At 39.5% G+C, this 26,888-nt stretch overlaps 1 protein-coding gene across 3 annotated transcripts in view; it reads left to right on the plus strand.

Moving 5' to 3' along the window:
* The first annotated feature begins 1,631 nt into the window (after positions 1 to 1,631).
* Positions 1,632 to 26,888, plus strand: part of LOC104607054 (Metallopeptidase M24 family protein) — a 29,098-nt gene continuing 3,841 nt past the window's right edge. For 2 of the 3 annotated variants that reach the window (XR_016083796.1, XM_010272545.3), the window contains exons 1-8: positions 1,632 to 1,787; positions 2,606 to 2,689; positions 2,851 to 3,114; positions 3,450 to 3,542; positions 5,602 to 5,808; positions 6,300 to 6,403; positions 7,901 to 7,967; positions 8,058 to 8,165. Coding sequence is in view for 2 of the 3 variants with exons in the window: in XM_010272545.3 (XP_010270847.1) it covers positions 1,740 to 1,787; positions 2,606 to 2,689; positions 2,851 to 3,114; positions 3,450 to 3,542; positions 5,602 to 5,808; positions 6,300 to 6,403; positions 7,901 to 7,967; positions 8,058 to 8,165 (975 nt within the window). In the remaining variant the exon portion in view is untranslated. The remainder of the gene's footprint in view (positions 1,788 to 2,605; positions 2,690 to 2,850; positions 3,115 to 3,449; positions 3,543 to 5,601; positions 5,809 to 6,299; positions 6,404 to 7,900; positions 7,968 to 8,057; positions 8,166 to 26,888) is intronic. The other variant, XM_088900208.1, reaches the window with a different exon arrangement.

Raw genomic sequence — 26,888 nt, forward strand, 5'->3', positions numbered from 1 at the left:
CACTTTACTTTCATACTAATCCTTAAAGGCTTAAACCACCTAATAGTCTCCTATAGGGATAGCAATTTTTCCTATCCCTGTCGGGTACTCGACTTCCCTGACCCAATCAAGTTGGGGTAAGTTTTGGAGTTTGTATTTTTGATTCTCATAGATCTCTTTTATTGGCTATAGGAGGTCAAATGAATATTTATGGAAAACATATGGTAGAATAACTTTTTGCTTTTTAGTTTTCATTGGTTTTAGTTAATGAACGAATTGGAGGTGTATTTTGGTTTTGTCACATGTAAATACTTTTAAACTAGTTTTTCTTTCCCTTTATTGTGAAGGTTTTTGTCTAATTAATTGCATTTCACAGGAAAATAAACCGATGACCATTTTAGTCATAAAAATCTATTATCAAAAGGGACATTTTTGTCCCATCCAAGTGTTGGCAACTTTCCCTTAGGTGGGAAAATTATCTAATAATCCCATTGGCCAACTTTTCCTTCTCCCAAAATCCAAAAATACGAACTGATGTGTTCGATTAAGTCTCTTGTTCCCTCCTTTTTCTTTTGTTAAGTTTAATTTTTTTTTTTTTTTTTGCATAAGACTCTTAAGGGGGCTGCCCATAAGTTTGCTTAGGTAGGTAAAGGTTTGTATTAGAGTTTGTTTGCTGGACCAGCCCTCATAGATTATTGTATAGAACAAATTGTTTCTTCTTTTGTTAGTGGTATTTTTTTTACTTATAAAAAAGGGTTGTTAATTTATTGGAGAAATTCATGATTAGTACCTTGTACTTTGAGCCTAGTGCCACTTTGGCCCCCGAACTTTTAAAATGCGACAATTCAATACCAAAACTTTCAAAATGTGCCAATCTAGTACTTGTTGTTAACTAATCCCTTAAGTAGTCGTTAAGTGACATTTGGAAAGACATAAATACCTTTCAAACATCATCTAAATTTATTTATCAACCATCCAAACGTTGATAGCAAATGAAAAGTCCCGAATCCTTGCCTCTTCTATTCAAGAAAGTTGGGGTCACCAGAATGCCCACTGAGACGTGACCCTAATTTTCTTGAATAGAAGAGGCAAGAATTTGAGATTATTCATTTCTTACCAACATTTGAATAGTTGATAAAAAAAATTAAATGACACTCAAAATGTATTTATATCTTTTCAAATGCCACTTAACAATTAATTAACGAACTGAATAACAATTAACAATTAATTAACGAACTGAATAACAATTAACAATTAATTAACGAACTGAATAACACAATTACTAAATTGACACATTTTGAAATTTGAATTTTGAGTTATCACATTTTTTAAAATGTAGGACCAAAGTGGCACTTACAAAAAATAGAGGGTACTAATGGGAAATTTTTCCTAGTTTATTATGTATGGAGATAGGTATATTTTTAAGGCTGAAACTAAAATGTAGTTAAGTACGGCCCCAAAATGCTATCTGCTTGTTTTTGAATTCGAACTTGATTCGGTTAAGGGCGATCCGAATTTGGTCCGTTTCATCCTATAAAACCCGATCGATACAATCGAACCGAATCCCAACATAATCAAAATTTTGATTTTTTTTTGGTAGAAATCAAAGTTTGGATCAGCATTACCTACGTTTCGATCCGATCCGTTTACAGCCCTATACAAGTCTACAAGTACAAATACAAAGTAGAAGAATCGATAAAAAAGGAGAGAGAAAGGGGGTTGGTAACTGGTAAGGGGGCAGCGAGAAGCTGGAAGCAAGAATGCAGCGGTTGAGAGGAAACCTACTACGGAGGTTCTCGTTGAAACAAGTATTGCATTTCCAATTTCCACATTTTTCTATTTGATTTTTTTGATGTTTCACTTTTACAAATGCTTGTTCAAACAAGTCCACAAACTTTCTTCGTTCTGTAAATTTTTGAGTCGCTTTACTGGAGGGGAACTTGCTGTCAATCAGAACTGACTCATTCTGGATATTACTAACTAGGATTTTGTTAGAATTGAAAAAGGCGAAAACCTAGCTTTGGTTTAATTCTAATGGAATACATTCACATGAAAGATAAAAAATATCGATGAGTTTTTGCCGGTTTTTGGTGATAGCTTAGAACTTCAGCTATTCCAAATTATTGTTCAAAGCCATCAATTCGAACAGTCATTTTTGAATTTGGGATTCTTTTGAAGTCTCAATGTTACGCGATTCCTATCTATCTTCATTCATTTCGTTTTATTTTTATCGCTCATTTTGGATGTTGCAAATAAAGAGTGCTTTTCTGCTGAGTTGTTTCTGCTTATTGTTCTATGTTTTACCCTTTTGTGAGTTCGAGTTGTTATTTCCTATTTTTTCTCCTTTACTAAGTCTAACTCTATACTAGTCTGAATGTGGGTAACGAGTTTTGATCAAATACATTGCTGTCTGTTAAGCTGCTTAAGGGTAACCTAGGTAGTTCATGTCTCTCTTTACATGCAAACAGTAATCCAAGATTCTAAAATCAATTTATTTTTTCCTCTCCCATTTTCTCTCCCTAATGTCGAGGAGGACTCAATAGAGGAAGAAATCAGAATTCTGCTGTCCAATTGCAAATCTATTGGCTTGGACTAATTGATGATATTTGGCGGATTGTTTTTTTAGCCTACTGGATTGAGTGGAATTTGCACATCTTCTACCAGGAAAATCTTTGATGCGGGACAGCCAACTGCCACATCTCATCCTCAGGTGTTGCTGCTTTACAGATGTCTGAGATTCATTTCTATTTTTTCTTTAGTTAGATGTTTGTGTCGATCCAATTGGAATAACTTATCTTTGATATTGATTTTTCTTTGTTATTGAAAGAAAAGTATTACTTTCTAAATCATGCTTTTCTTGTATTTTCCTAGTTGGTAAAGGAAGGAGAGATTACGCCGGGCATCACTTGTGATGAGTACATCTCTAGGAGGCAAAGATTGTTGGAGTTACTTCCGAAAAATAGTGCAGCCATCATTGCAGCTGCTCCAGTAAAGATGATGACTGATGTTGTGCCTTACCCATTCAGACAGGATGCTGACTATTTTTATATAACTGGTTGCCAGCAACCTGGTGGAATAGCAGTTTTAGGACATGAGTGTGGTTTATGCATGTTCATGCCAGAATCAGATGCTCAAGTAAGCACAAACAATAAAACTTTATTATGAAAGCTAGGGTCACCTCAAAGTGTAACATTTTTATATCCTTTATACTTTGTTACCCTCAAGCATCTCTTATGGCTGACCTTGGTAAGAAGTCGAGGTGCTTCTGCAATCACATTGTTGTCATATTTGGGGTGCAGTTAGGAAGCATGGCCTGCTATTAATTCTGAATCTATTTCTACCTTTCGACCGGCTTGTATAAGTCATACTCCATCTAACCTCTAACCAGAACTCTTTATGTATTAATTTTGAGCCATGGCTTACAAATCATTTATTTTTTTCTTCTTCTCCTTTTCCCTATTTTTTTTAAGGATGTTATTTGGCAAGGAGAAATTGCTGGGGTTGATGCAGCTTTGGAAACATTTAGGGCAGAAAAGGCATTTCCAATGAGTAGAATGCATGAAGTAAGTCAGTTTCTTTTGATTCTTTTCTTTATGTTAGAGTAATGATGCTTTTATTCATAAGTTGGTTAAATCCGTAGATGCATTAACAAATTTCATATTTCACACTTACAACTCAACTTCTATATGATAGACGTAGACTATCAACTATTATTATCATGGTGCAATAAATAAATATGGATAGATTAATAAAAATGAGTTAGTGGTGGGTGAGTGGGTGGAACTAAAGAAATGCTTAAGGGCCTGTTCGTTTACCAGCAAATAAGCTTGGGAAAGTTGGTCAATGGGTATCTTTTTCCCATTGAGCAACTTTACAATGTTCTTTTTGCATTTACTAATGGGCCCCACGATAAAATAAGTTCCACTTCCCCAGGTAAAACTTACCCATCTCCCAGGTGGGTAAGTAACTTTCCCACATGGGGGGAAATTTTATAAAGCATAATGGGACAACTTTTCCCATTTTTATATTAGATTTTTATGGGTAAAAATGTCATTCTGTAACTTACTTGGGAATCCTGGAAATGAAAAGAACACGTGTAAGTGCACTTACCTAGGTAAATATTACCTAGGAAACATTTACCTGGGCAAGTGCACTTACCCGAGTAAGTTACAAAGATGCAAACGAATGCGGCCTAAGTTCAAAGATGTAGAACACATGTGCATGCACATATTCCTCCATAGAAAAACATGTATTTGTATTCGTATCCATGTCTCTCTATGAGAAAGTGTAACCTTTACCTTGAGCCTAGGACTTTGAAAGCTTGGAAACATGCTGAAGAGATATCATGGCCACATGCATGATGCAAGATATGCTTTTTGGGATTTTTCTTTTTTATTTACTCTATGAGATACAACTATAAAATCATAGATTGTTAGTTGACTCCTTGACTACTTTGGATGCAAGTATTGAGAAATGCCACTTAAATTCAAAAAAGTAGATGTGGAAACATCATAAGATCATATTTAATAAGATACCTGTACCTGTATGCTGTATTGGTGTCTAGGATCTTAGGAAATGGAGAGTCACATCCCTGTTTCCCATATCCAAATTTTTGTAGTTATCTATTATCTAGGCATCATAGTCTGCATCTAGTTTTTTCTTTTTCCATCAGTTATTAAATTATTTATCTATCAAATTCATCAAAAAAGTTATTTATCTAGCAATTTTTTTTTCTGAAAGAGAAAAAGTAAAATATATTATATTTCCTTTGCAATATCTGTTTACATAATATCCTCTGTGCAGTAACTGTACAGGAACCAGAAAAACAAAAAACTTCAGCTTTTGTTTTTATTTTTGATAAATAACTCAGCTTTTGTGTATGTCTTTTATTTGCAAAAAAGAAGCCCGTTACAGCTTTATCTATTGCCAGCTTAGCAAGTCAGAGAATGGGATGTCTCCATGTCCTTACTTGCTGTTATCCATGAGTTTAATTGGGCTTCTGCCTTCCTTGCCACATCTCCCAGCTCCAATTCCTTACCTTCAAAAATCTTGCGGGTGTTTGATGCATCTTTTCTGTGTGTCTTTCGGTCTGCAAGAAGCTCAAAAGATCAAAATATCTGAAAATCGGGAAGCTTCAACTGAAGCTTTTGGTCTTTCCACACTTAAAACCTTACAGTCTGTTTTTAACAGCCCAGTAGACCAAGATGCTTACCAACAGTCTTGGTCTTTAAAGATAAGACCTGAAAGCTCAGTGCATCTTCTGGTCTGTTGGGCTGTCGAAGGATCTACTTAGAAAGACTTGCTAGACAGCTCCAATGTTTCTTTCTCTCCAAATGGCCCATATAATCACCAAGAGAATTTTTTCCAGGTCAATTGTCTCCTTTTGTTTATACCCATATGCCATCCTGTTAGCAATTGTTCCACTGTGGGAAGCACTGAATCCTGCTTTTTGCGGTTATATTCATGTCCAAGTCCATGAATGACTCATCATAAATGACTATGCAATATTTGTGCAGAAGGTGCTGTCCCCTTTTACCTATTACTTGATAATATAATGAAGTTACTATAAAACAAAGGACATTCTTACAGGAGAATACTCAAATTTATCATCCTTGGTTACAGATACTTCCAGATATTATCAGAAGATCATCCAAATTGTTCCATAATGTGAAGACAGCTGTACCAGCTTATATGGATTTGGATGCGTTTTGCAAGGCAGCTTACAATGGAAATGTGAAAGATCTTTCGGTTTATACCGATGAACTTAGATGGATAAAATCACCATCAGAACAAAAGCTAATGAGAGAATCTGCATCAATTGCATGCCAGGTACTTTCTTTCTCAGTTTGACTTTCTGGTTGTTAAACCCTAACTTTAGTTGATTTTTTTAATTAATCTTTGGTTTTTCTAGTTTTGATGCAAAAGTCTTTAGACTTTTTTTATTAAACATTATGAAAAGACCAAGAATTAGATAAAGTTAAGAAATATAGGTAGAAAGTGAGATAGGATAGAGCAGTGATTTAAAAGGTGCGCCTAGGCGCACAGGCGAGGCACATTTTAGGGTAGGTGCCTTGTCCAGGTCCTAGGCGCAGCACTTTCAAAAGGTGCACACCTGGTGTGCCTTGGCCCAAGTGTGTGCCTTTTGAAAATTGTACGTTTTACCGGAGCTCCGAGAACCCCCTATTTGCTAATGTTTGCTAATGTTTATAAAAGACTCTGTCTTTGATAGATATGTTAATATGGTGTTTATTAAATGAACGAATATAATGAAAGTTAATGTGACGATTCTCATAATAATCAATATTTATTTTCTTGGACAGGCCCTACTACAGACAATGTTACTTTCAAAGGCATTACCAGATGAGGGTATTCTAGCAGCTAAGGTTGAGTATGAATGTAAAATGAGGGGTGCACAAAGAATGGCGTAAGCATCATTTATCTTTTTGTGGTTAGCATTATTTGCTTTCATTGCTGTGTTGTTTTTTGATAATAAATAAAAAAGAAAATTTATTAATAAGAAGTAGAGAATACATAGAACATCAAAAGGTGATGAGGAAACACCCTAATAAAAGAAAAAAATAAAAATAAAAACAACATAAGTGTAGACAACCCCTCCAAAAAATCCAAAGTGACCCAGAAATCAGACCCAAAAGAATCTCTTTGAAATTAGAACCCAATCCAGCAGCTGGTTTCCTATTTCTGAACAGATCCTTCTCCTTGCTTTTAATCATGTCTTCGAATAACCTTCTATTTCTTTCCGTGCAAAGACACTAACATACTGTAAAAGGAATACAGCTCCAAAATATCTTCACCTTCTTGCTTCCTAAAGCACTGGCCAACTTGAGAAAATATCCTTAGTACTCCTTGTATTCCACATGCTTTTCTTATAGAGGTGAAAGAATCCGAAGAATAATCCCATACAAACTTGGTATAAGGACAACAGAAGGAAAGATGCAACACATCTTCAGTCTTATAGCCACAAAATAACACCTGCTAGCCAACTGAATTCCTCTGCTATTCAAGTGATCTTGGAGGGATGGAGTTGCCCCAAAATGCCTTTAATAGAGGAAGGTTCAACCTGATTTCTTGTTAGGGCTTTATAAAAGGATTTAAATGTAAAATGATCATTCTTCATTCCTTCCTCCACCTTGTATCAGACTTCCCGACTGATCTCTGCCTCTTGAAGCTTTAACAGCAGCATGACACACTCTTCAATCTCTCTGTCAAAGAGAGGCCTTTTAAATGTGGTACACCACACAATCAGTACTTGCCTTACCTCAAAACTTTTTTTTTGAAGATATTACCTCAAAACATTGACCGATGGGAATGCACTTATACTTACCTGAAAAGCCTCAGACATGATTTCCCAAAACTGAACGCTTGATCCATTACCCAGTTTGGATTTTGCAAGATTTGAAAATTCTTCGATCCAAAAAAAAAAGAAAAAAACTTCATTGTGACTTTCCACACACTAACTCCATATATGGCTTTCACTTCTCTAGAAGCTCGGACAAGTCTGGCCACACCATACTTACAAGCTATAGCCTTTCTTGGTTCCTTCAAAGAGCTTATCTTTCTCTACCAAATATACACATCCATAAGAAAGCTTTATTTAGTAATCCTACCTCCTAATCCCCAACCCCCCATCTTGGTCTATATGCTTAATCCCACTTTACTAGATATGCTTCCTCCCCTCCACCTTAATGTTCCAAAGAAAGTCTCTTTACATTTTCTATAATGATTCAGCCACTGAACTTTCATGGTTATTAGCCAGCTAATAAATGCCTTTTCTCATCATTTTGAGTTTTAATCTTTGGGTTTTCTATAATGATTCAGCAGTGCATTTCTGTTGTCATTCGTGGCGTATAACTATGCGATAACTTATTGGTTATTTATGTATCTTGTCATACACATTCACTAGGTTCAACCCCGTGGTTGGTGGTGGGCCAAATGGTAGTGTTATACACTATTCTCGAAATGATCAGAAGGTAAGATGATCAATTTTGCACTTGCATCTACTTTTGTTTGGTTATTAATCACACACATAAAAACATGTACATTAGTTTTTTTTTTCCTAGATCAGTGATGGTGACCTTGTCCTAATGGATATTGGCTGTGAGTTGCATGGTTATCTTAGTGACCTTACCCGTACCTGGCCACCGTGTGGCAACTTTTCTTCAGCTCAGGTACACTCTCTACTTTTAAAATTCGATTGACTTAATTTACCACAAAAGTGAACAAGACCATATTGTCTTAGTTTATTTATTGGTTCTTGATACATTCTTATAGTTCTATTGATCTTTTTTTTCCTAATTAAACTTGATTTATACGTGTTTCTTTTCTTAATAGTAAATAGATAAAACTTTCTTTAAGAGAATAAGAAGATTACAAAGTAAAAGATAGAATGTTGAGGTAACATTGAAACTGAAACCCCAAAATCTTTTCTCAAAAAAAAAGGAAAAGGAAAACTAGGCATCATTTTTTTTTATCAAGAACAGAATCAATTTCATTTAAAGAGGAAATTTAGTACAATAAGAAAGGGGAGGAATAAAAAACTAGACATCATCAATGACAATATATTAATGAAATGCTTCCTGTTATTGATAAAAAAATCATCAATGACTATATTTTTTTGATCAGCAACAGAAAAATAGATTCATTAGATTAAATATAAGAAATACAACAAGGATTTGTGAGCCAAAACAAATAGCCCAAATGGCCCAAAAAGAAACTATGTACTATTTACAGAACTGTCCAGAACATAGATTGTCTCTGAATTCCTTACTTTGCTAGACCATCAGCCATACTGTTTGCAGATCTCCTATATCCACCTAATTTGGATAATCATGTCTTTAGAAATCTGCTTGAAGCGAGTAATATACAGAAGGAAGCATAAGAGAAAAACCCTGAGAATTAGGGTACCAAATATTGCTATCTGTCCAAGGATGCTACACATGTACAAGAACCCATGGAAGGTAGGTTCTTGGACGAGGGCAGGTTCAGAGTAGTAGGAAGGTGGAGGTCTGAGGTGTCGATCGAAGCCAAGACTTTCAAGTTCGAAAAGGAAAGGATCAAAGGTGAGGATGTTTTGAAAATCAGAGAGAATAACAGGGCGACTGTGTTGGTGTCAAAGGAGGTCTTAGTCTGGTTGAAAGGTTTCATAGATGGGGCTATCAACTCTGGTAAGGTAGTTGGATGGACAAATTCTTTGGCTGTACCAGGTAAGAAGTATGTAACAGAATTGAAAAGAAACAGAAAGGGATGGTTTATATCTGTGGTGGAGTTTTTTGGAACAAGTGGAAAGCAACTACTGTGTGTGCCAGAAGGGAGACTACGGAAAGGGTGGATGGACTTTGTGAAGGTGCTACAGTCTTTTCTTGTAGCCTTGGAAGTGAAGAGAGCAGAGGGGGTGAAGAGAACTGGTCAAATTTCCAAAGACCAGGGTAAAAAAGCTCAGGAAGGGGCAGCCTCGATTAGTTCCTCTGGGAGCGTAGAGGTGCAAGGCACTCCGGTGGTGGTTGCTTACGCTTCTAGCCTTCGAAGATTATTGGTAGGAGCAGGGAAGGATGAGTGGAAGAAAAGAAAGGTGTTAGTGGCTGATAGAGGAGTGACAGACTGGAGAAGGGTTCTGTGTACAGTGGCAGGGGAGTTAGGATCTGGGAGTGAAGCAATGTTGTTCCCTTTTGCAGAGACGAAAGCTGTGCTTGATGTAGGCGACCAGGAGCTAAGTCTTAAAGCAGTTGAGGTGGATGGAGTTCTGATACAGGTTCAGAACTGGAGTCCATTTTGCAATGAAGTCGAAGTCCAAGATGGTTGTGTCCAGTTGAAGCTTGTAGGCCTTCCTTTTCACCTCTGGTGGAACTCTGTTCTTGAACACATCGTGCATTGTCTGGGAGGCATCTTGATGAAAGCTGATAAGCGATTTCTGGGTGCCGTGGAGTTACAGGTCGCTGGTGTAAGGTACGAGAACTTGTCGAGGGTCATTGAAGTACGCTCGGATGATGCCTGGTACAAGGTGTGGGTGGCCTCTGAAGTTGAATGGTCGTGGTGGAGAGGTGTTCCTAAGGTAGAAGATGATGAGCTGGCGGGGTGGTGGACACGTGGAGGGCGTAGGTTGGGAGTCGAAAAGGTGGAGCAGATGAAAGGTTTTTTTGGGGTTACTGAGCCGGTTGGGGAAAACCAAATGACAAGAAGTACTTCCCAACCAACTAAGAGAGATAGATGTTTACCAACCTTTGGAACTTGAGAGGGAGGCCGGGAGCAATCCTTTTCTAGCCTGTCCACCAATCTCAGGTAACCTAGTGAATTCGGTTTGTGCTACTAACGTGTCTCTCGTGTCTTTGGTTCCAGATTCCGTTTCTGTTCCATGTTTTATAGCCCATGAATATGCAGCCCTGCTAGAAGGCAGGCTCTCCGAACAGGGGGAGAAGGGGATGAAGGAAAGTGGGAAGGTGAGGGAAGGAAGGTTTAGGAGTGAAAAAGTGTGGGAAATCATTGAAAAAGTGTTTAAGGAAGTGGAAGGAAAATTGATTTGGAGGAGGGAAGGGGAGGAAGGGAGAGGGGAGGGGCTAGTGGAGAGGAGGGAAAGGTTTGAGGGTAGAGTTGGAGGGAAAGGAACAGGGAAGGAGGGAAGTAATAGGAGAGGGAGGTTGGATGGAGTGGAAAGAACAAAGGTGGGACTAGGGGAGAGGAAGAACGGGCAGATGGGCAGAGATGAAGGGGTTTCTGTAGGAATGGTAGGGGTGGAGGACTCGGTGAGAGAAGACTTGATAGCTGAATTTATAGAGAAGTTGGGCTGTAGGTTGGAAGATTTGAATGTGTTGAAAGAAAGATTACAGAAGAGGAAGAAGGAGATCAGAACAAAGAAGAGGAGATTGAGTGAAGTAGAGAGATTGAAGAGAGATGTAGGAGACAACAATCTCGGGGTAAAAGGAGATAGGAGGAAAGGGGGAAAGTAGTGGAAGGTGGCAAGGGGTTTAAATAAGAAGTGGAATGAAGATCCTTAGTTGGAATGTGAGGGGAATTGGGAGTGCAAGGAAGAGAGCGACAATAAAAGAGGTAATAAAACGGTTTGGCCCAGATATTGTATTGTTGCAAGAGTCTAAGAGAATGGAGTTTAATAACAATTGGGCACGGAGTGTTTGGAAAGCCAGGGGGATCAGTTGGGTGGCTGCTCCCTCTTGGGGTGCATCCGGGGGGATTGTAACAATGTGGAAGAGGGATGTGGTCGAAGGCCTGGAGGAGTTGATTGGAAAGTTCTCGTTTTCTGTGAAGTTTAAGCAGCATGAAGGTGATTTTACGTGGGTTCTCACAAATGTTTACGGACCGAATGACTATAGAAAGAGAAAGGAGTTGTGGGAGGAATTGGCGGATGTTAGAGGGTTGTGGGATGGGCCCTGGTGCATGGGCGGGGACTTCAATGTGATTAGATTATCGGAGGAATCCAATAAGGTTAACCAGAGGGTGACAAAAAGCATGAGGAAGTTTAACAGCTTTGTGGATGACTTTGAGCTTAAAGAGATCCCCCTAGCCCATAAGACATTTACTTGGTCAAATCTCCAATCTAGACCCATTTGCTCTAAATTGGATAGATTCCTGTTCTCTCTGGATTGGGAAGTTCATTGGGGAACCTTGGCTTCTAGAGCTCTTCCAAGGGTGACCTCCGATCATTGGCCCATAGTGTTATGTAAGGAGGAAAGAAGGTGTGGAGGTCCTACCCCCTTTAGATTTGAAAATATGTGGTTACTCCACCCAGGGTTTAACAACAAAGTGAGGGAGTGGTGGTATGAGTGTAACCCTTTGGTGGAATGGAAGGGGATGAAATTCCATAAGAAACTTCAATTTTTGAAAGCAAAAATCAAGGAGTGGAATTTGGTGGAGTTTGGGAGGATAGAAAAAAGAAAGGGATATCTGTTGGATAAAATTGAAAGCCTTGTCTCTAAAGAAGAAAGGGGAGAACTTGGAGAGGAAGACATTGATCTCAGGAGAGATTTAAGAAGACAGTTAGAGGACTGCCTGCACAAGGAGGAAATTAGCTGGAGGCAAAAATCTCTGTGTAAATGGGTGCAAGAGGGGGACAAAAACACTAGGTTTTTCCACTCTCTAGCAGAAGGCAGGAGAAGGAAGAACCTGATCTCCAAATTGGTAGTAGATGGAGTTGAGCTAGTGCATCAAGAGGAGATTGCCGGGGCTTGTGTGGAGCACTTCAAATCTATCCTAAGAAGCCAAGTGTGTAGAAGGGTGTGGGTAGAAGGTTTGGATTGGCCAGATGTAGGGGTGGAGAACAGGAGAAGGTTGAAGAGAAGCTTTAGTTTAGAAGAGATCAAGGAGGCTGTATTTTCTATGGATAGAACAAAAGCCCAAGGGCCGGATGGGTTCACAATGGCTTTTTATCAGGACTGTTGGGACATTTTGAAAGATGATCTCTTGCAGGTTTTTGAGGAGTTTTACAGGAGAGGAATTGTCAATCGGGGTGTGAACTCCACATTTATAGCCTTAATTCCTAAAAAGAAAGATGCTTCCCACCCGAAGGATTTTAGGCCAATTAGCTTGGTTAATAGCTTGTATAAGATCATTGCAAAAGTGTGGTCTTTGAGGCTGAAGAAGGTTTTGCTAGATATCATTGCACACTACCAAGGAGCTTTTGTGAATGGAAGACAAATTACTGATCAGATTTTAATTGCTAATGAGAGTGTGGAGAACTTTAAGAGGGATAAGAAGAAGGGAGTGGTTTTTAAGTTGGACTTGGAAAAGGCTTATGACTTGGTGGACTGGGAATTTTTGAGGAAAGTTTTGACTAAATTTGGGTTCGGGCTAGATGGTGTAAGTGGATCATGGGTTGTGTCCGGAATTGTCATTACTCAGTGCTAGTGAATGGGACAGTGGTAGACTTCTTTCCAGCCAATAGGGGTATAAGACAAGGAGACCCCCTTTCTCCTTTCTTGTTCATTCTAATTGCAGAGGTTTTGGGGAAATTGATTCACAGAGCAGATTCTAGGGGGTTCATTAGAGGCTGGAGAGTTGGGAGTGCGGAAACCCCTCTTACTCACTTGTAGTTTGCTGACGACACGATTCTATTTTGTGAAGGAGGTAATGTGAGCTTTATTAGGAATTTGAAGTCGGTGATACAACTGTTTGAGCAAATATCCAACTTGAAAGTTAACCTTGGGAAAAGTTGTGTTGTGGGGGTGAATTTGGAGGAGGGAGAGATCAGGGAGAGTGCTGATGTGTTGGGGTGTGAAGTCTCGGGATGGCCTTTGAACTACTTAGGGTTGCCTTTAGGGGATAATCCCATGAGAGAGAGCTTTTGGAACCTGGTGGTGGAAAGGTTTGAAAAAAGACTGGTGTCATGGAAAAAGAACTACCTCTCTCTTGGTGGGAGAATTACTCTTATTAAGGCCACACTTGCTAATTTACCTATCTTTTTCCTGTAGGTGTTTAAAATCCCTGTGAAGGTTGCTAATAGATTGGAGAAGTTAATGAGAGATTTCCTGTGGGAACCGGGAGAGGAAAAAAAGAGGGATCATAGAGTGAGCTGGGAGATAGTTTGTAGGAGTAAGACTTGTGGTGGTTTGGGGCTTGGGAATATTAGGAGAAGGAATATGACTCTGTTGGGAAAGTGGTTGTGGAGATTTCCCTTGGAGAAGGAGAAGCTTTGGGCTAGAATAGTGGCAAGTATTCATGGGCTGGAGCATAATGGATGGGACGTTGGAATCAGAGCTAGGACCACAAGCAATTCTCCTTGGAAAGCCATTCATGCCCTGCTACCAGTTTTCTCCCCTAATATCAGGTATGATTTGAATTCCGGTAACTCCATAAAATTTTGGGAACAAACCTGGGTGGGGAGTGCCCCTCTAAAGGATCAATTTCCTTCTTTGTTTGCTCTTTCTGATTTGAAAAATGAGCCAATCTCGTCTTTTACCACCCCGTCCTCTTCCATTTCTGGGATTGGGTGGAACTTGGGTCTAAGAAGGGATTTGAGGGACTCAGACTTTGACACTATTTTGAGCCTTATTGCAATTCTTGATAACGTTGTCTTAGACCCCACTAGGGCGGATTCTAGAATTTTGACACCTCCCAATGGCATTTTTTCTTGTGCTTCTTTCTTCAAAGTCTTAAGTCAGTCCACCAGTCCTACCTTCCTTCCTTTTCCTGTTGATGAGGTTTGGTGCAGAGCAATACCTTCTAGGGTTGGTAGTTTTTGTTGGGAAGCCTATCTGGAAAGAATCAACACTGGTGATTTACTCCAAAAGAAGAGACCCAATACTTGTTTGTCACCTCAGTGGTGTGTTCTTTGTAAATCTGATGGGGAGATTGGTTTTCACCTACTGGTGTCTTGCCTTTTTGCGAGATTAATTTGTGAATGGGCTTTGTCCCTTTTTGGTTGCAGTTGGAACCCCCCATCAGACTTGCAAGGCCTTTTTTCCCCTTCGTTTTTAGGTGGCGGATAAAAAGGGGAAGGACAATGTGGAGAGGACTAAGGGCTGCAGTGTGTTGGACACTTTGGGAAGAAAGAAACTCTAGGATTTTCTCAGAATCTCAGAGAGGAGCAGCAGATCTGAGGGCTATCATTCAAATTAGGGCGATACAATGGCTGAAATCTTTGGAGCTTTTCACAGATTACACTGTGGATGACTTGTTGAGGAAGTGGGGGAAAATTGCAAGTTGCACACAAACTAAGTCAGTAATGTGTGTGGCTTGGACCCCTCCACCTAGTGGTTTCGTGAAACTAAACTTTGATGGGTGTAGCAGGGAAAATCCGGGACAATCAGGGATTGGGGGTGTTTTTAGGGATGAAAATGGGGTCATTTCTGCCATGTTCTCAGGCCCAATTTGAGTGGGTGACTCCCTTAGAACTGAGATCTTTGCAGTTATGGAAGGAGTCCAAAAAGCTAAGGAGTTGGACATCAGGAAACTCTTAATTGAAGGGGATTCAGAGGTGGTGATAGGGTGGCTGCTTAAAGATCACAATGGTTTATGGAAGTACAATAATGAGAGGAGGAAATTCAAGTGGCTGGTGCGGGAGATGGAAGTTAAGATACGTTGGGTTAAAAGATCGGCTAATTCCCTAGCTGACGGTTTAGCTAAACAAGGGGCAGAAAGGGACTCACATTTTTGGGCCAAGCTGTAACTGTAGTGTGTTTTCTTTCTTTCTTTCTTTTTCTTTTTTTCCTTTTCTTGAGATTCTTTGTTGCTCTTGGAAAATAAGCGTGTTTGTCTTCCTTTTGTAAATCTTCTATTGATGAATTAATGAAAGTGTTATTGATCAAAAAAAAAAAAATCTGCTTGAAGCGCCTGAAGTCATTCCTTAACTTCCAGATGATTCCTTCCCCCTTTTTCAGCCAACCCACAACTACTTTTGAATCACCTTCAATTAAAAGTCTATCAATCCTCATTTCTTTAGCTTTCTCTATTCCATTGACTGCTGCCATCAGTTCAGATCTCACCACATCACCATGCTAATTAGGCCCTGAATGCAGAGCTAGAATATTTCTGTCTTCTTCCCTAATTACCCCACCAAATACCTGATGGGCCAGAATTGCCCATTCAAAAGATGAATGGCAATCTCATCATTCAACTTATATAAGGAGCACCAATTTGGGGACAAGAACCAATATGGTCTTTTCCTCTGAAGCAGATCATAGGTGTTAATGGAGCCATGAAACACTTCCCAACAAAAAACACCGACTTTTGGAGGGATGGGCTGTGACCATATCAACAGGGAAAGGAGAGGGGGAGGTGGAAACCAGAGAAGTCAAAAAGGACTTACAAGAAAAGGAACCGGAACGATTAGGGGCCCATACTCCAGAATCTGAGCCGCCCTCCCCCAAAACTACTGAGCAAAGCAAAGACATTGGGAATTTCAGATTCTCTCAGATTTCTAGTGAAGCCCAGATTCGAACTTAGGTTTGAAAGGGATGATGAAGAACTAATAAAATCACAAATAGGTTTTCCTTTAAAGTTAGAAAGATCAAAGAGAGGAGAAATCTCTGAAAGGGGGGCTTCCCCAACCCAAATATCCTCCCAAAATCTGATTCTGTCATCCAAAGCCAAACCATACCTTATGCGATTGAGGAACACAGGAAGGTTCTCATGGATAGCCTTCCAAGGAGCAGCCAGAATAGCTCTATGCAAGCAGCCCGCATCCCAACCGTTGTTTGACAGCCCATGGATACTTGAAATAGCTCTAGTCCACAACCTCTCATTTTCTTTAGGAAACCTCCAAAGCTATTTGTTCAATAAAGCTGAGTTCTTCAATTTAACATTTCCAATGCACAAACCCCCTTCAACCTTCAGCTGCATCACCTTATCCCATCTAACCAAATGATCCTTCTTCCCTTTACCAGGCTCCCATAGGAAATCTCTCATGATCTTTTCAACTCTTTTGACCACAGCTTGAGGCATCCTAAAAACCGACATATAGTACACTGGGGGGTTTGCTAAAGTGGATTTGATCAACATAATTCTCCCACCCAAAGAAATGTAATTCATTTTCCAACTTGCCAGTCTTTTCTCAAATATCTCCACTACTGGGTTCCAAAAACTAGCCGACCTAGGGTTGCCACCAGGAGGTAATCCTAAATAACACAAAGGCCAATTTCCTTTCTCACAACCCAATAAATCTGCCATAGATTTCAGATCATCATCTTCCACATTGATACCAGTCACTAAACTCTTAGACCAATTGATTTTCAAATTAGAAATCCCTTCAAAAAGTTTCACCACTAACTTCAGATTTTCTACCCCCTCTCTGCTTTCCTCATATTAAGGGTTGACTGAAAGCTCAGTCCATAGGATGTCTCTCATATTCTGGAATTTATTGTTGAGAATACCAATTGCATCTTTTGTAATGAGGGTTTAGAGTCGGTGGATCATTTATTTTTTCTTTTTTTTTTGATAATTGAAAGCTGATTTCATTAATCAAGTAGAATACGACTTTACAAGCATCCCTTGGAGAGGCACAGGGTGCAGCCTCTCCTAAGCATTACAAAGGATCATAAAAAAGATTACATGGTTGCCCAAAATAACCCATCCCTAGAGGACCCTTGTTTAGCAAGAGTGTCAGCCAAAGTATTTGCCAACCTGCCCACCCATTGGACTCTAAGAGTTATATGTCTCATTAAGCACTTGACTTATTTATGAGGTCCCTATAACTCCAAACAATTAAATCTGGATTCATCAGCCGGCTCACAATCACCTTAGAATCCCCTTCAGTGGATCATTTATTATTATTATTATTATTTTGTAAAGGTAAGGTAAAATTTTATTGATGAAATAGGAAAATAGATTACAACTATAGATACCCAAGAGGTCAGTTTGTTACAGCATGGATTAGCTCATCTATATTTTTCGCCTTGTTACATAAGATTCGATTATTTCTTCAGTGGATCATTTATTTCCTCATTGCAGTCTTTTCAAAATACCTTGGGTGAGGCTTTTTGACATTTTTGGGATACAATAGTTTTTTTTTTCTCTGGAAACTTTGGTGGTTTTTTTGAGGAGTTGTTATCTATCTGAGCTGGGTAGGAAAGAAAAGGTGATTTGGGATGTCCTTCCATTGGCCCTAGTATGGACCGTGTGGTTGGAAAGAAACTCCAGAGTTTTTGAAGAGGGAAATTGGGGGATGAAACTGTGAAGGATCTTTGGGATAGAATCTGCTCCTGGATTGCAATGCAAGATGTTTTGGGGACACCCCTTGTAGTTCTTTTTTTTTAATATTTCTGATACACTTTTTTTTTTTTGTAATTACCAAAGAGCAAATTGATGTCAGATGGTTTTAACATTGGTTTTTACAAAATGTATTGGGATATAATAAAAAAAGATTGGTTGACTTTGTTTGAAGAATTTTGGGAGGATAAAAATTTGGACTTCATGGAAGAAAAACTACTTGTCTTTGGGTGGTAGGATAACCTTGATTAAAGGAACCTTGGCAAACCTCCCAATCTTCTTTCTGTCTGTGTTTAAAATTCTTGGGGGAGTGTGTGTAGGGTGCTGGAGAAACTTATGAGAGATTTCCTATGGGAACCGAGGGAGGAGAAAAGGGATCATAGAGTTAGGTGGGATCTAGTCACTAGAGCCAAAGATGATGGTGGTCTTGGCTTGGGTAACTTGCAGAAGAAGAATGAATCTCTGTTGGGGAAATGGTTATGGAGATTGACAAAGGAAAGAGATAACCTGTGGGCTAAATTTATCCTAAGTATTCATGGGCAAGAGGTAGATGGCTGGGACAAGGGTGTTTCATCTAGGGCCACAAGAGCTTCTCCCTGGAAGTCTATTTATGCTATTCTTCCATCCTTCCTTCCTTTTATCAGGTATGACCTTTGCTCTAGTAATTCTATAAGATTTTGGGGACATATCTGGGTGGGTGACACACCTTTGAAAGAGCAGTTTCCCTCTTTGTTCTCTCTCTCAATTCCTAACCTTTTCTAATTCTTTCCCTGATTGGAACCTAGGCTTTTGAAGGGCTCTTAGAGACTCTGAATTGGATTCCATTTCTAATTTGCTTAAGATTCTGGAGGTGGTAGTTGTTGACCCCTCTAGAATAGACAGTAGGATTTGGGTTCCTACTCCTTTGGGTATCTTTTCTTGCTCTTCTTTTTTCAAGGAATTAACCCATTCCCAATCGGCCCTTGATTTTCCTTTCTCGGGCCCAAAAGTTTGGGGTAGACCAATTCCTCCCAAAGTGGGTGCTTTTTGCTAGGAAGCTATCCTAGGAAAGTGTAGCATTTGTGACATACTTCAAAAGAAAAGGCCAAGTTGGTGTTTATCCCTGCATTGGTGCATCTTATGTAAGAAGAATGGTGAGAGCTGCTATCACTTGTTAGTTTCCTGTCTTTTTGTATCAGAAATCTGGTGTTGGTTTTTCTCTGGTTGCAGGTGGCCCACCCCTCCAAGTGTGCAAAGCTTGTTTATGTCTACTTCAGTGAGGGGTTTAAAAAAGAGAGGTAGAATCTTGTGGAGATGTGTAAGAGCAGCTGTAGTGATTTAAAAGGCGCGTCTAGGCGCACTTTGGGGTATGCGCCTTGCCCATGTCCTAGGTGCACCCCTTTCAAAAGGCGCACGCCCGGTGCGCCTTGCACCTTAGCCCAGGCATGCGCCTTTTTAAAATTTTGTGCTTTTTGCTTTTTTTTTCCGAGTCTAACGCCTTGTACCTCACCCCCTATTTGCTAATGTTGTTCATTCATTCATTGCAATAAAATATCTTCTTAAAAGGCAATGAAAGTTATAAAATCATTGTTTTTTATGCGAGAAATAAGAATTTCAGACCCTAACATAGACTTGTTCGGGCTTGCTGCCTCGAGGGGCGTGGTACAAAGGCAACTCATAGAATCAAGAATGCAATATGTTTTACATCACATTAGCTACTTGAAGCAATGCAATTAAGGAGAAAAAGAGATTGTGGGTTTTACATGCTTGAAAATGCTTTATGTGTTTGCTTTTATTTTTAAATTTTCATTTGAATATGCTTTACATGTTATGTTTATGTATTTTAATTTTAGATAATAGGTTTTTTAAAACATTTATTTTAAAATTTAAGTTTATATTTTTTATTGACATTATGTTTAATATTTTTTTTAAGTTTTTGGCTTTTTTTTTGAATTTTCTGACTTTTTTTATTTTTAGCTTTTTTTATTTTTGTAATTTTGCGCCTTTCTTAAAAAGGTGTGCACCTCAGGTGCAAATTGGCCCTTGCGCTTTTTTTGCGCCTTGCACTTTTAAAACACTAAGCAGCTGTATACTGGACAGTGTTGGGAGGAAAGGAATCAATGTACTTTCCATGAAAAAGAAAAGAACAAAGAAGCCATCATTGACTTGATCTATGTTAGGGTGATTCATTGGGTCAAGTCTATGAAGCTATTTGAAGGTTTCTCAATAGGAGATATCATTAGAAATTGGAAAGAAGTAGCCTGGTCCGCTCGGTTGATTAATTCCCCTGTTCCAACTTGGTCTCCTCCAACTTTGGGGTTCACTAAATTGAACTTTGATGGCAGCAGCGAAGGAAACCCAGGCCCTTCAAGTGTAGGTGGAGTGTTCAGGGACAAAGAAGGTCGAGTTTTGGCCATGTTTTCAGGGCCTATAGGTTGGGGGGTGTTAGAGTCGGCTGTAGAAGAGTAGTATAGGCTTTTTATATTAAGTTATATGTTAATTGTATTGATGAGTAGATATTAAGTTAGCTGATGTGGCTCTCACTTAAGTGAGGTTATAAGAGTAATTCTTGTTTATTTAGAAAAGTATAAATAAAGGCTGGCCGACTAGAGAAGATGATTTTCTCTCTAGTTCGGCTAGAACATTTAATCTTCTTCTTCTCTACATCTGAATTTTATCAGGGGGATTCTCTAAGAGCTGAAATTTCAGCAGTATTAGAAGGAATAAAAAGAGCCAAACAGCTGAATATTAGGAAGTTGCTGGTGGAGGGTGACTCTAGATTGACTATTAACTTGCTGCAAAAGGAAGATGTTAGTTTGTGGAAATTCTTGAATGAAAAAAAGACAATTTACCAGCTTACTCAAGACATGAAAATTCAGTTTCAGTGGTCCAAGAGGAGTGCCAATTCTTTCGCAGATTTTTTAGCTAAACAAGGGGTGTGTTGGTCCCTATGGGAAGAGTTTTGGGTTGTGTTGTAATGTGATGTTTTACTTTTAGGGTGGGTTAAGAGTTTTTACCCCCCCTCCTGTTGTATTTTCTTCCTTATCCTTTATTAATAAAAGTTTCTGTTATTGATAAAAAAAAATCTGGAAAGGTCGGCTAATGCAACTTTCATTTCCCTCATCCTGGAGGTGGACGGGGCTGTATGGGATTGGGCTCTTTCCCTTATGGTTACCACCTTATGGTTTCTTGTAAGGGCACTAAAACTGTATGGGAGTGGGCTCTTTCCCTTATGGTTATCACCTTATGGTAAGGGCACTAAAACTGTATGGGAGTGGGCTCTCTCCCTCTTTGGTGCTCTTGGAATCCCCCCGAGAGTGTCCAGAGGCTGTTCTCTCCTGTGTTTTTCAGATGGCCTAAGAAGAGTGGGAGATTATGTGGAGGAGCAATAGGGCAGCTGTATGTTGGTCCCTATGGGAAGAAAGAAACGAATTTTCTCAGACAAGGAAAGAGCCCTGGCAAACCTATTAGATCTAATTACTTTTAAGGGCTGTCCATTGGCTAAAATCTTTGGAGCTGTTCTCAGACTTTCCTGTGGCTGACTTATTAAGAAATTGAAAAGAGATAGCTACTTCTGCTTTGTGTAAGAGGACCCCTAGTCCCTCATGGTCCCCTTCCTCTGGATTTATAAAACTGAAATTTGGTGGCAGTAGTTTGAGGAATCCAGGGCCTTCTGGGATTGGGGGAGTATTCAGGAATGAGGAAGGGGTTGCTATTGCTTTGTTCTTAGGCCCCATTTGGGAAGGAGACTCTCTTAGGGCTGAGATCCTTGCAGCTCTAGAAGGAATTCAAAGAGCAAGGGAACTAAATATCAGACGTTTGGTCTTGGAAGGTGACTCGAAGGTGGTGATTAGCTGGCTGAAGGAAGAGGACAGTGGCTTGTGGAGCTATAACAATGAAAAGAAAAAAATTCTGTTGGTTGGGCAGAGACATTGAGATACAATATAGCTGGGTGAAGAGGACTGCTAACTCACTTGCATATGGGCTGGCCAAGCAGGGGGTGAATAGGGAGGTTATCTTTTGTGTTAATTTTTAACTTTCTGTCATTGTATTCTGTTGATGGGAGCTAAGCCTTTTTACCTCCCCTATTGTATCTAAAGCTTCATAAATATTCACATCATTAATAAAGTTTTTTGTTACTGATAAAAAAAAAGGTGGACGGGGCTGTGAGAGTTAGAGACTTTAGGCCAATCAGCCTAATCTGCAGCCGTTCAAGATTCTGGCTAAGGTGCTGTCTGGGAGGTTAAATTTGTGTTACATTTGGTGGTGAGCTTAACACAAATGGCTTTTGTTCAAGGAAGACAAATTCTGGATGGGTATTGATTGCAAGTGAGTGTGTTGACTCAAAAATTAGGAGTGGGGGAGAAGGGGTTATTTGTAAAATTGATCTAGAAAATTCTTTTATAAAAAAAGTTGATCTAGAAAAAGCTTATGATCATGTGGAGTGGGGCTTTCCGAAGAAGTGATAAGAAGGATGGGTTTTGGGGAAAGGCGCGCCTAGGCGCACAGGCGAGGCGCATTTTGGGGTATGCGCCTCGCCCAGGTCCTAGGCGCATCTCTTTCAAAAGGCGCGAGCTTGGTGCGCCTAGGCATGCACCTTTTTGAAATTTTGCGCTTTTTGCTTTTTTTTTTTAGTCTAATGGCTGGTCCGGGGGCGGATTTATGTGAGAAATAAGAATTTCAGACCCTAACATAGACTTGTTCGGGCTTGCCTCGAGGGGCGTGCTACAAAGGCGACTCATAGAATCAAGAATGCCATATGTTTTACATCACATTAACTACTTGAAGCAATGCAATTAAGGAAAAAATGAGATTGTGGGTTTTACATCCTTAAAAATGCTTTATATGTTTGCTTTTATTTTTAGATTTTCATTTGAATACACTTTGCATGTTATGTTTATGTATTTTAATTTTAGATAATAGGTTTTTTAAATCATTTATTTTAAAGTTTAAGTTTATATTTTTATTAACATTATGTTTTAATATTTTTTAATTTTTTGGCATTCTTTTGGAATTTTCTGACCTTTTTTATTTTTTAGCTTTTTTTTGTAATTTTGCGCCTTTTTTAAAAAGGCGCACACCTCGCCTTGCGCCTCAGGCGCAAATTGGACCTTGCGCTTTTTTTGCGCCTTGTGCTTTTAAAACACTGGGTGAATGGGGTTTCAACTGATTTTTTTAGTTCTCCAAGGGGTTTAATGCAAGGGGATCCCCTCTCCCCAATGTTGTTTGTCTGGTGGTGGAAGTTTTGATCAAGTTGATTGATAAATTGAGAGAAGTGGGGCTGATTTCCGTGTTCAGGGTTGGAAGTGAAGATTTGATCATTTCTCACTTGCAATATGCTGATGACACATTAATATTCACGGGTGCATCAGTTGAGCAGGTCTTTTCTCTAAGGAGTATTCTTAAGTGCTTCCAATTGTTGTCTGGTCTCAAGATTAATTTAAGAGTATAATGATAGGGGTAGGAGATATTCAGCAATTAGTGCTTGAGGATTGTGCTGGGGCCATGGGGTGTCTGATTGGGGACTTTCCTTTTTTCTTATCTAGGACTTTCAATTGGGGCTAGTGCTGCTGCTGCATCTACATGGCAACCTGTTTTAGACTGAATTGATCAAAGGTTGGCAGGCTGGACTCTGGAAGGGGAAATTCCTATCCTTTGCAGTGAAAATAACTTTGATAAAAGGTTTTCTTTCAAATCTTCCGGTTTACTATCCATCTTTACCAAAGGCTCCAGCTGCTGTGGAGGGGGAGTGAGAATTCAGAGAGAATTTTTGTGGAATGTTAGGGCTGAGAAAAAGAAGTTTCACTTGGTTAAATGGGAGGTGGTGTGCAGATCCAAAAAAGGATGGGGGTTAGGGCTGAGAAGGGTAGGAGTCCTTCAAAAAAGCTTTATTGGGGAAGTGGGTTTGGAGGTTTGGGAGAGAGAGAGAGGGAGGCCCTTTGGAGGAGAGTGGTGGTTGGTAAGTATGGGGTCGGATTCAAAGTGAGATACTCGTATGGAGTTGGTGTATGGAAAGGGATCATGAGATTTAACTCTTTGATGATTCCTTTTTTATACCTGGAAAGTAGGAAGTGGTTTGAGTATAAGGCTTTGGGAGGATGATTGGTCAGGGATTGGGAAATTCTGTGAAATATGCTCAAGGTTGTATAAGCCGGGTAAGAAGGAAGTGCCTATTTCAGAATGCTATGAAGTAATTAATGGTGCTGTGATTTGGAAATTGGAATCCAAATTTCAGAAGGCCTTGGAGATCAATCCTCAGCTGCATATATCAAATTATGGATAGAGCAATGTTTTAAAAGGCGTGGGAGTAATACGCCTGGAGGCGCTCCCAAAACACCCTAAGGCGTATGCCAGAGGCACTGACACCTCTGAGGTGTACGCCTCATGCACTTTTTTCATGAAGCGTGCTAGAGAGGCGTACGCCTCATGCACATCTTATATAAAAAGACAGGAAAAAAAAGAAAAAAAAGGAAAGGAAAGGAAAAGAAAGGAAAGGGAAAGAAAAAGAAAGAGAAGAAAAAAGAGAAAAGGAAAGAAAAGAAAAGGAAAGGGAAGGGAAGAAAAGATAAGGGGAAAGAAAGTGGTTTGCCCCCTTTCAACTAATGTTATGCATCTTTATTCTTCTTAGTATAAAAGATTTTTATTAAAAATAATGAAAAAATGAGATCCCCCCTTCCTCCTCCTAACCCCCTCCTCTTAAGGAGGCTTACGCCCCCTTGTGTTCGGAAGGCTTACGGCTCTTGTGTTCTGAACTACCCCTCATGCCTCTAGGTAGTGGAACGCCTCGCGTCACGCCTCCATGTTTTAAGACATTGAGATAGAGTGTAAGGATGGGAAGTTCACAGTCAAGTCAATGCATTTGGCTTTGATCAGAAACCAGGTGGAGGCTGATCCAGCTAGGGGTATTTGGGGTAAACCAGTGCCACCAAGGGCTGAAGCCTTTGCTTGGCTGATTGCTAGAGGTTATGTATTAGTTCCCAAGTTGGTGTGCGCTGTGATTGATAAAAAAAAGAAAGTTGGTGTGCGCTGTGTTTTGCTGGAGAGGAAGATGTTCTTCACCTAATGCTTCAATGTGGCTTTACAACTCCAGTTTGGTCCTACTTTTTCAAGCTGTTCAAGGTGGATAGGTGTTCTATGTCAGATCTAGCTGAAATTTTTAGTTGCTGGCCAAGAATCCAAGGTGGTATTAAGAGTAAGATTTTATGGATCTGTATTCCCTTCGCTGTTTGTTGGGAGATCTGGAAGGAAAGAAACAGAAGAATTTTTGAGGAGAAGAAGAAAAGATTGGAAGAGGTGGTGGCTGTTATCAGTTAAACAGTTATTGGTTGGGTGCTGCTGCTTCCAGAGTTTCATGGACTGAAGAAAGAAGACTTTGGTGCTGATTTCTGGATTTCTCTGAATTCATAAAAGGAGTTCTGATGTCTGATTTGTTGTCTCTGAAAGCTTTGTTTTTTGAGGTTTCTGTTTTGCTTCACTTGTATTCTGGTGGGGGTGACCTCTTGTCACCTAGTCATGATGTACTTTCTTCTTTTAGCAATAAAATCTTCTTTATTTATCTTCAAAAAAAATTTGGTGTACAGCTTTCATGTTCAGGCACAGTTCCTTGATGTGCAGGTTTAGTGGGCTGTAATTTTTTGCTTTCTTAATACAACTCTTCACCTTTCAAAAAAGAAGTCTTCATATTCTGGATAAGCCATCACCTGGTCCAAGAAAAGATTTCTGATCTCAGCAAATCAGCTTTCTTGCTATCCTGCTTTTTTTTTGAATAAGTAAATTAAGGTATTATTTAAAACATGGAACAAGATATGTACATACAATGCAAACATCCCTTGGAGAGGTACAGGCTGCTACCTCTCCACAGTTAAAATCACATTACAAATTTACAACTGAGCCCAATCAAGGTTCAAAGTATTGGAAACACAAGGTGTATCAGAAAGGCAATTTTAATAGATGTGTCAGGATAAGCTTTGGATAGACATGGATGCAGACGGAGTCAAGGCTAGCTGCCTTGTATTTACCGTAAGGTAAAGTAAAATTACAAACTTGCACCCCTACAAGAAATTAGGCTTCTAGGTTAAAGAAAAGAACACGAAAATGAAGTACTTATGTGTAACTTGTAGAATTGAGACTAGGAGGTACAGAAGTGTTGGCTAATGATTGACAAAGATTTTTACCAAGAACCTATCACTAAACTAAGAGAAGGTGCTCTAGGGGCTTCTGTACACTAGAGAAACCTTTCCAGGTGCTGTAATTCCTGCTAAATGTTGGCAATCCCTGTGTAACATTTGACGAGAGATGTGCACACTATAGTAGAATACTATGGTGAGAACAAATTAGGAAATGTGCACAGTATAATAGAATACTATGGTGAAGACAGCTAATTGGGTACTTACAATCAAGGAGTTCAAAGGACCAATAGCTGATGATATACTGATGGGCCACAGTTGCTAGATTCTCCCCTAGGAAGAACTGTATTGAGACTCCTTTTTTTTTATCAATAACAGTGAATTTTATTACAGATTGAGAAATTACATAGCTAAGCTAAAAAGTCTTAACTCCCTAATACATCAATGTACACAAACTGTAAATCAATTACAAAACAGCCCAAAAAATAGAGTTTCTGTTCACCCCTTGCCTAGCTAAACCATCTGCCTATGAGTTTGCACTTCTCTTTACCCATGTACAACTAACTTCAATGTCCTTAGTCAGCCACTTAAATTTCCTCTTCTCATTGCTGTAGTTCCAGAGCTTGGAGTTGTCCTCTTTTAACCAGTTCACTACAATTTCAGAATCATCTTCTATGATCAATTTATTAATATGCATGTCTTTGATCCTTTGTACCCCTTAAGAGCTCCTAGTATCTCAGCCCTCAAGGAATCTCCCACCCCAATTGGACCAGAATACATAGCTAGTGGATTCCCTTTTCATCTCTTATCACTCCCCCTATTCTGGAGGGCCCTGGAACTGTACTGAGACTCCATGGCCAGCACTAGAGATGGGGAAACTGAAACTTAACTTTGATGGGTGCAGTCTTGGAAGCCTGGGAACATTGGGCATAAGTGTGGTAAGAGACCATCATGGAATTATTATGAGTTTTGTAGGGCTGATTGGTCTAGGGAACTTATTAAAGGTTGAGATACCTGTACTTATACAAGGACTGAAGTTAGCCCAATAACTAGGATGGTTGGATGTGGTGATCAAGGGGGATTGTAAGGTGGTTTTGGGATGGCTGGAAAACAAAAATGAAGGTCACTGGAGGCTCT

This window comes from Nelumbo nucifera, chromosome 3 (assembly GCF_055504915.1).
Source record: "Nelumbo nucifera cultivar China Antique chromosome 3, China Antique-T2T, whole genome shotgun sequence".
In the NCBI taxonomy this organism is placed as follows: Eukaryota; Viridiplantae; Streptophyta; class Magnoliopsida; order Proteales; family Nelumbonaceae; genus Nelumbo; species Nelumbo nucifera.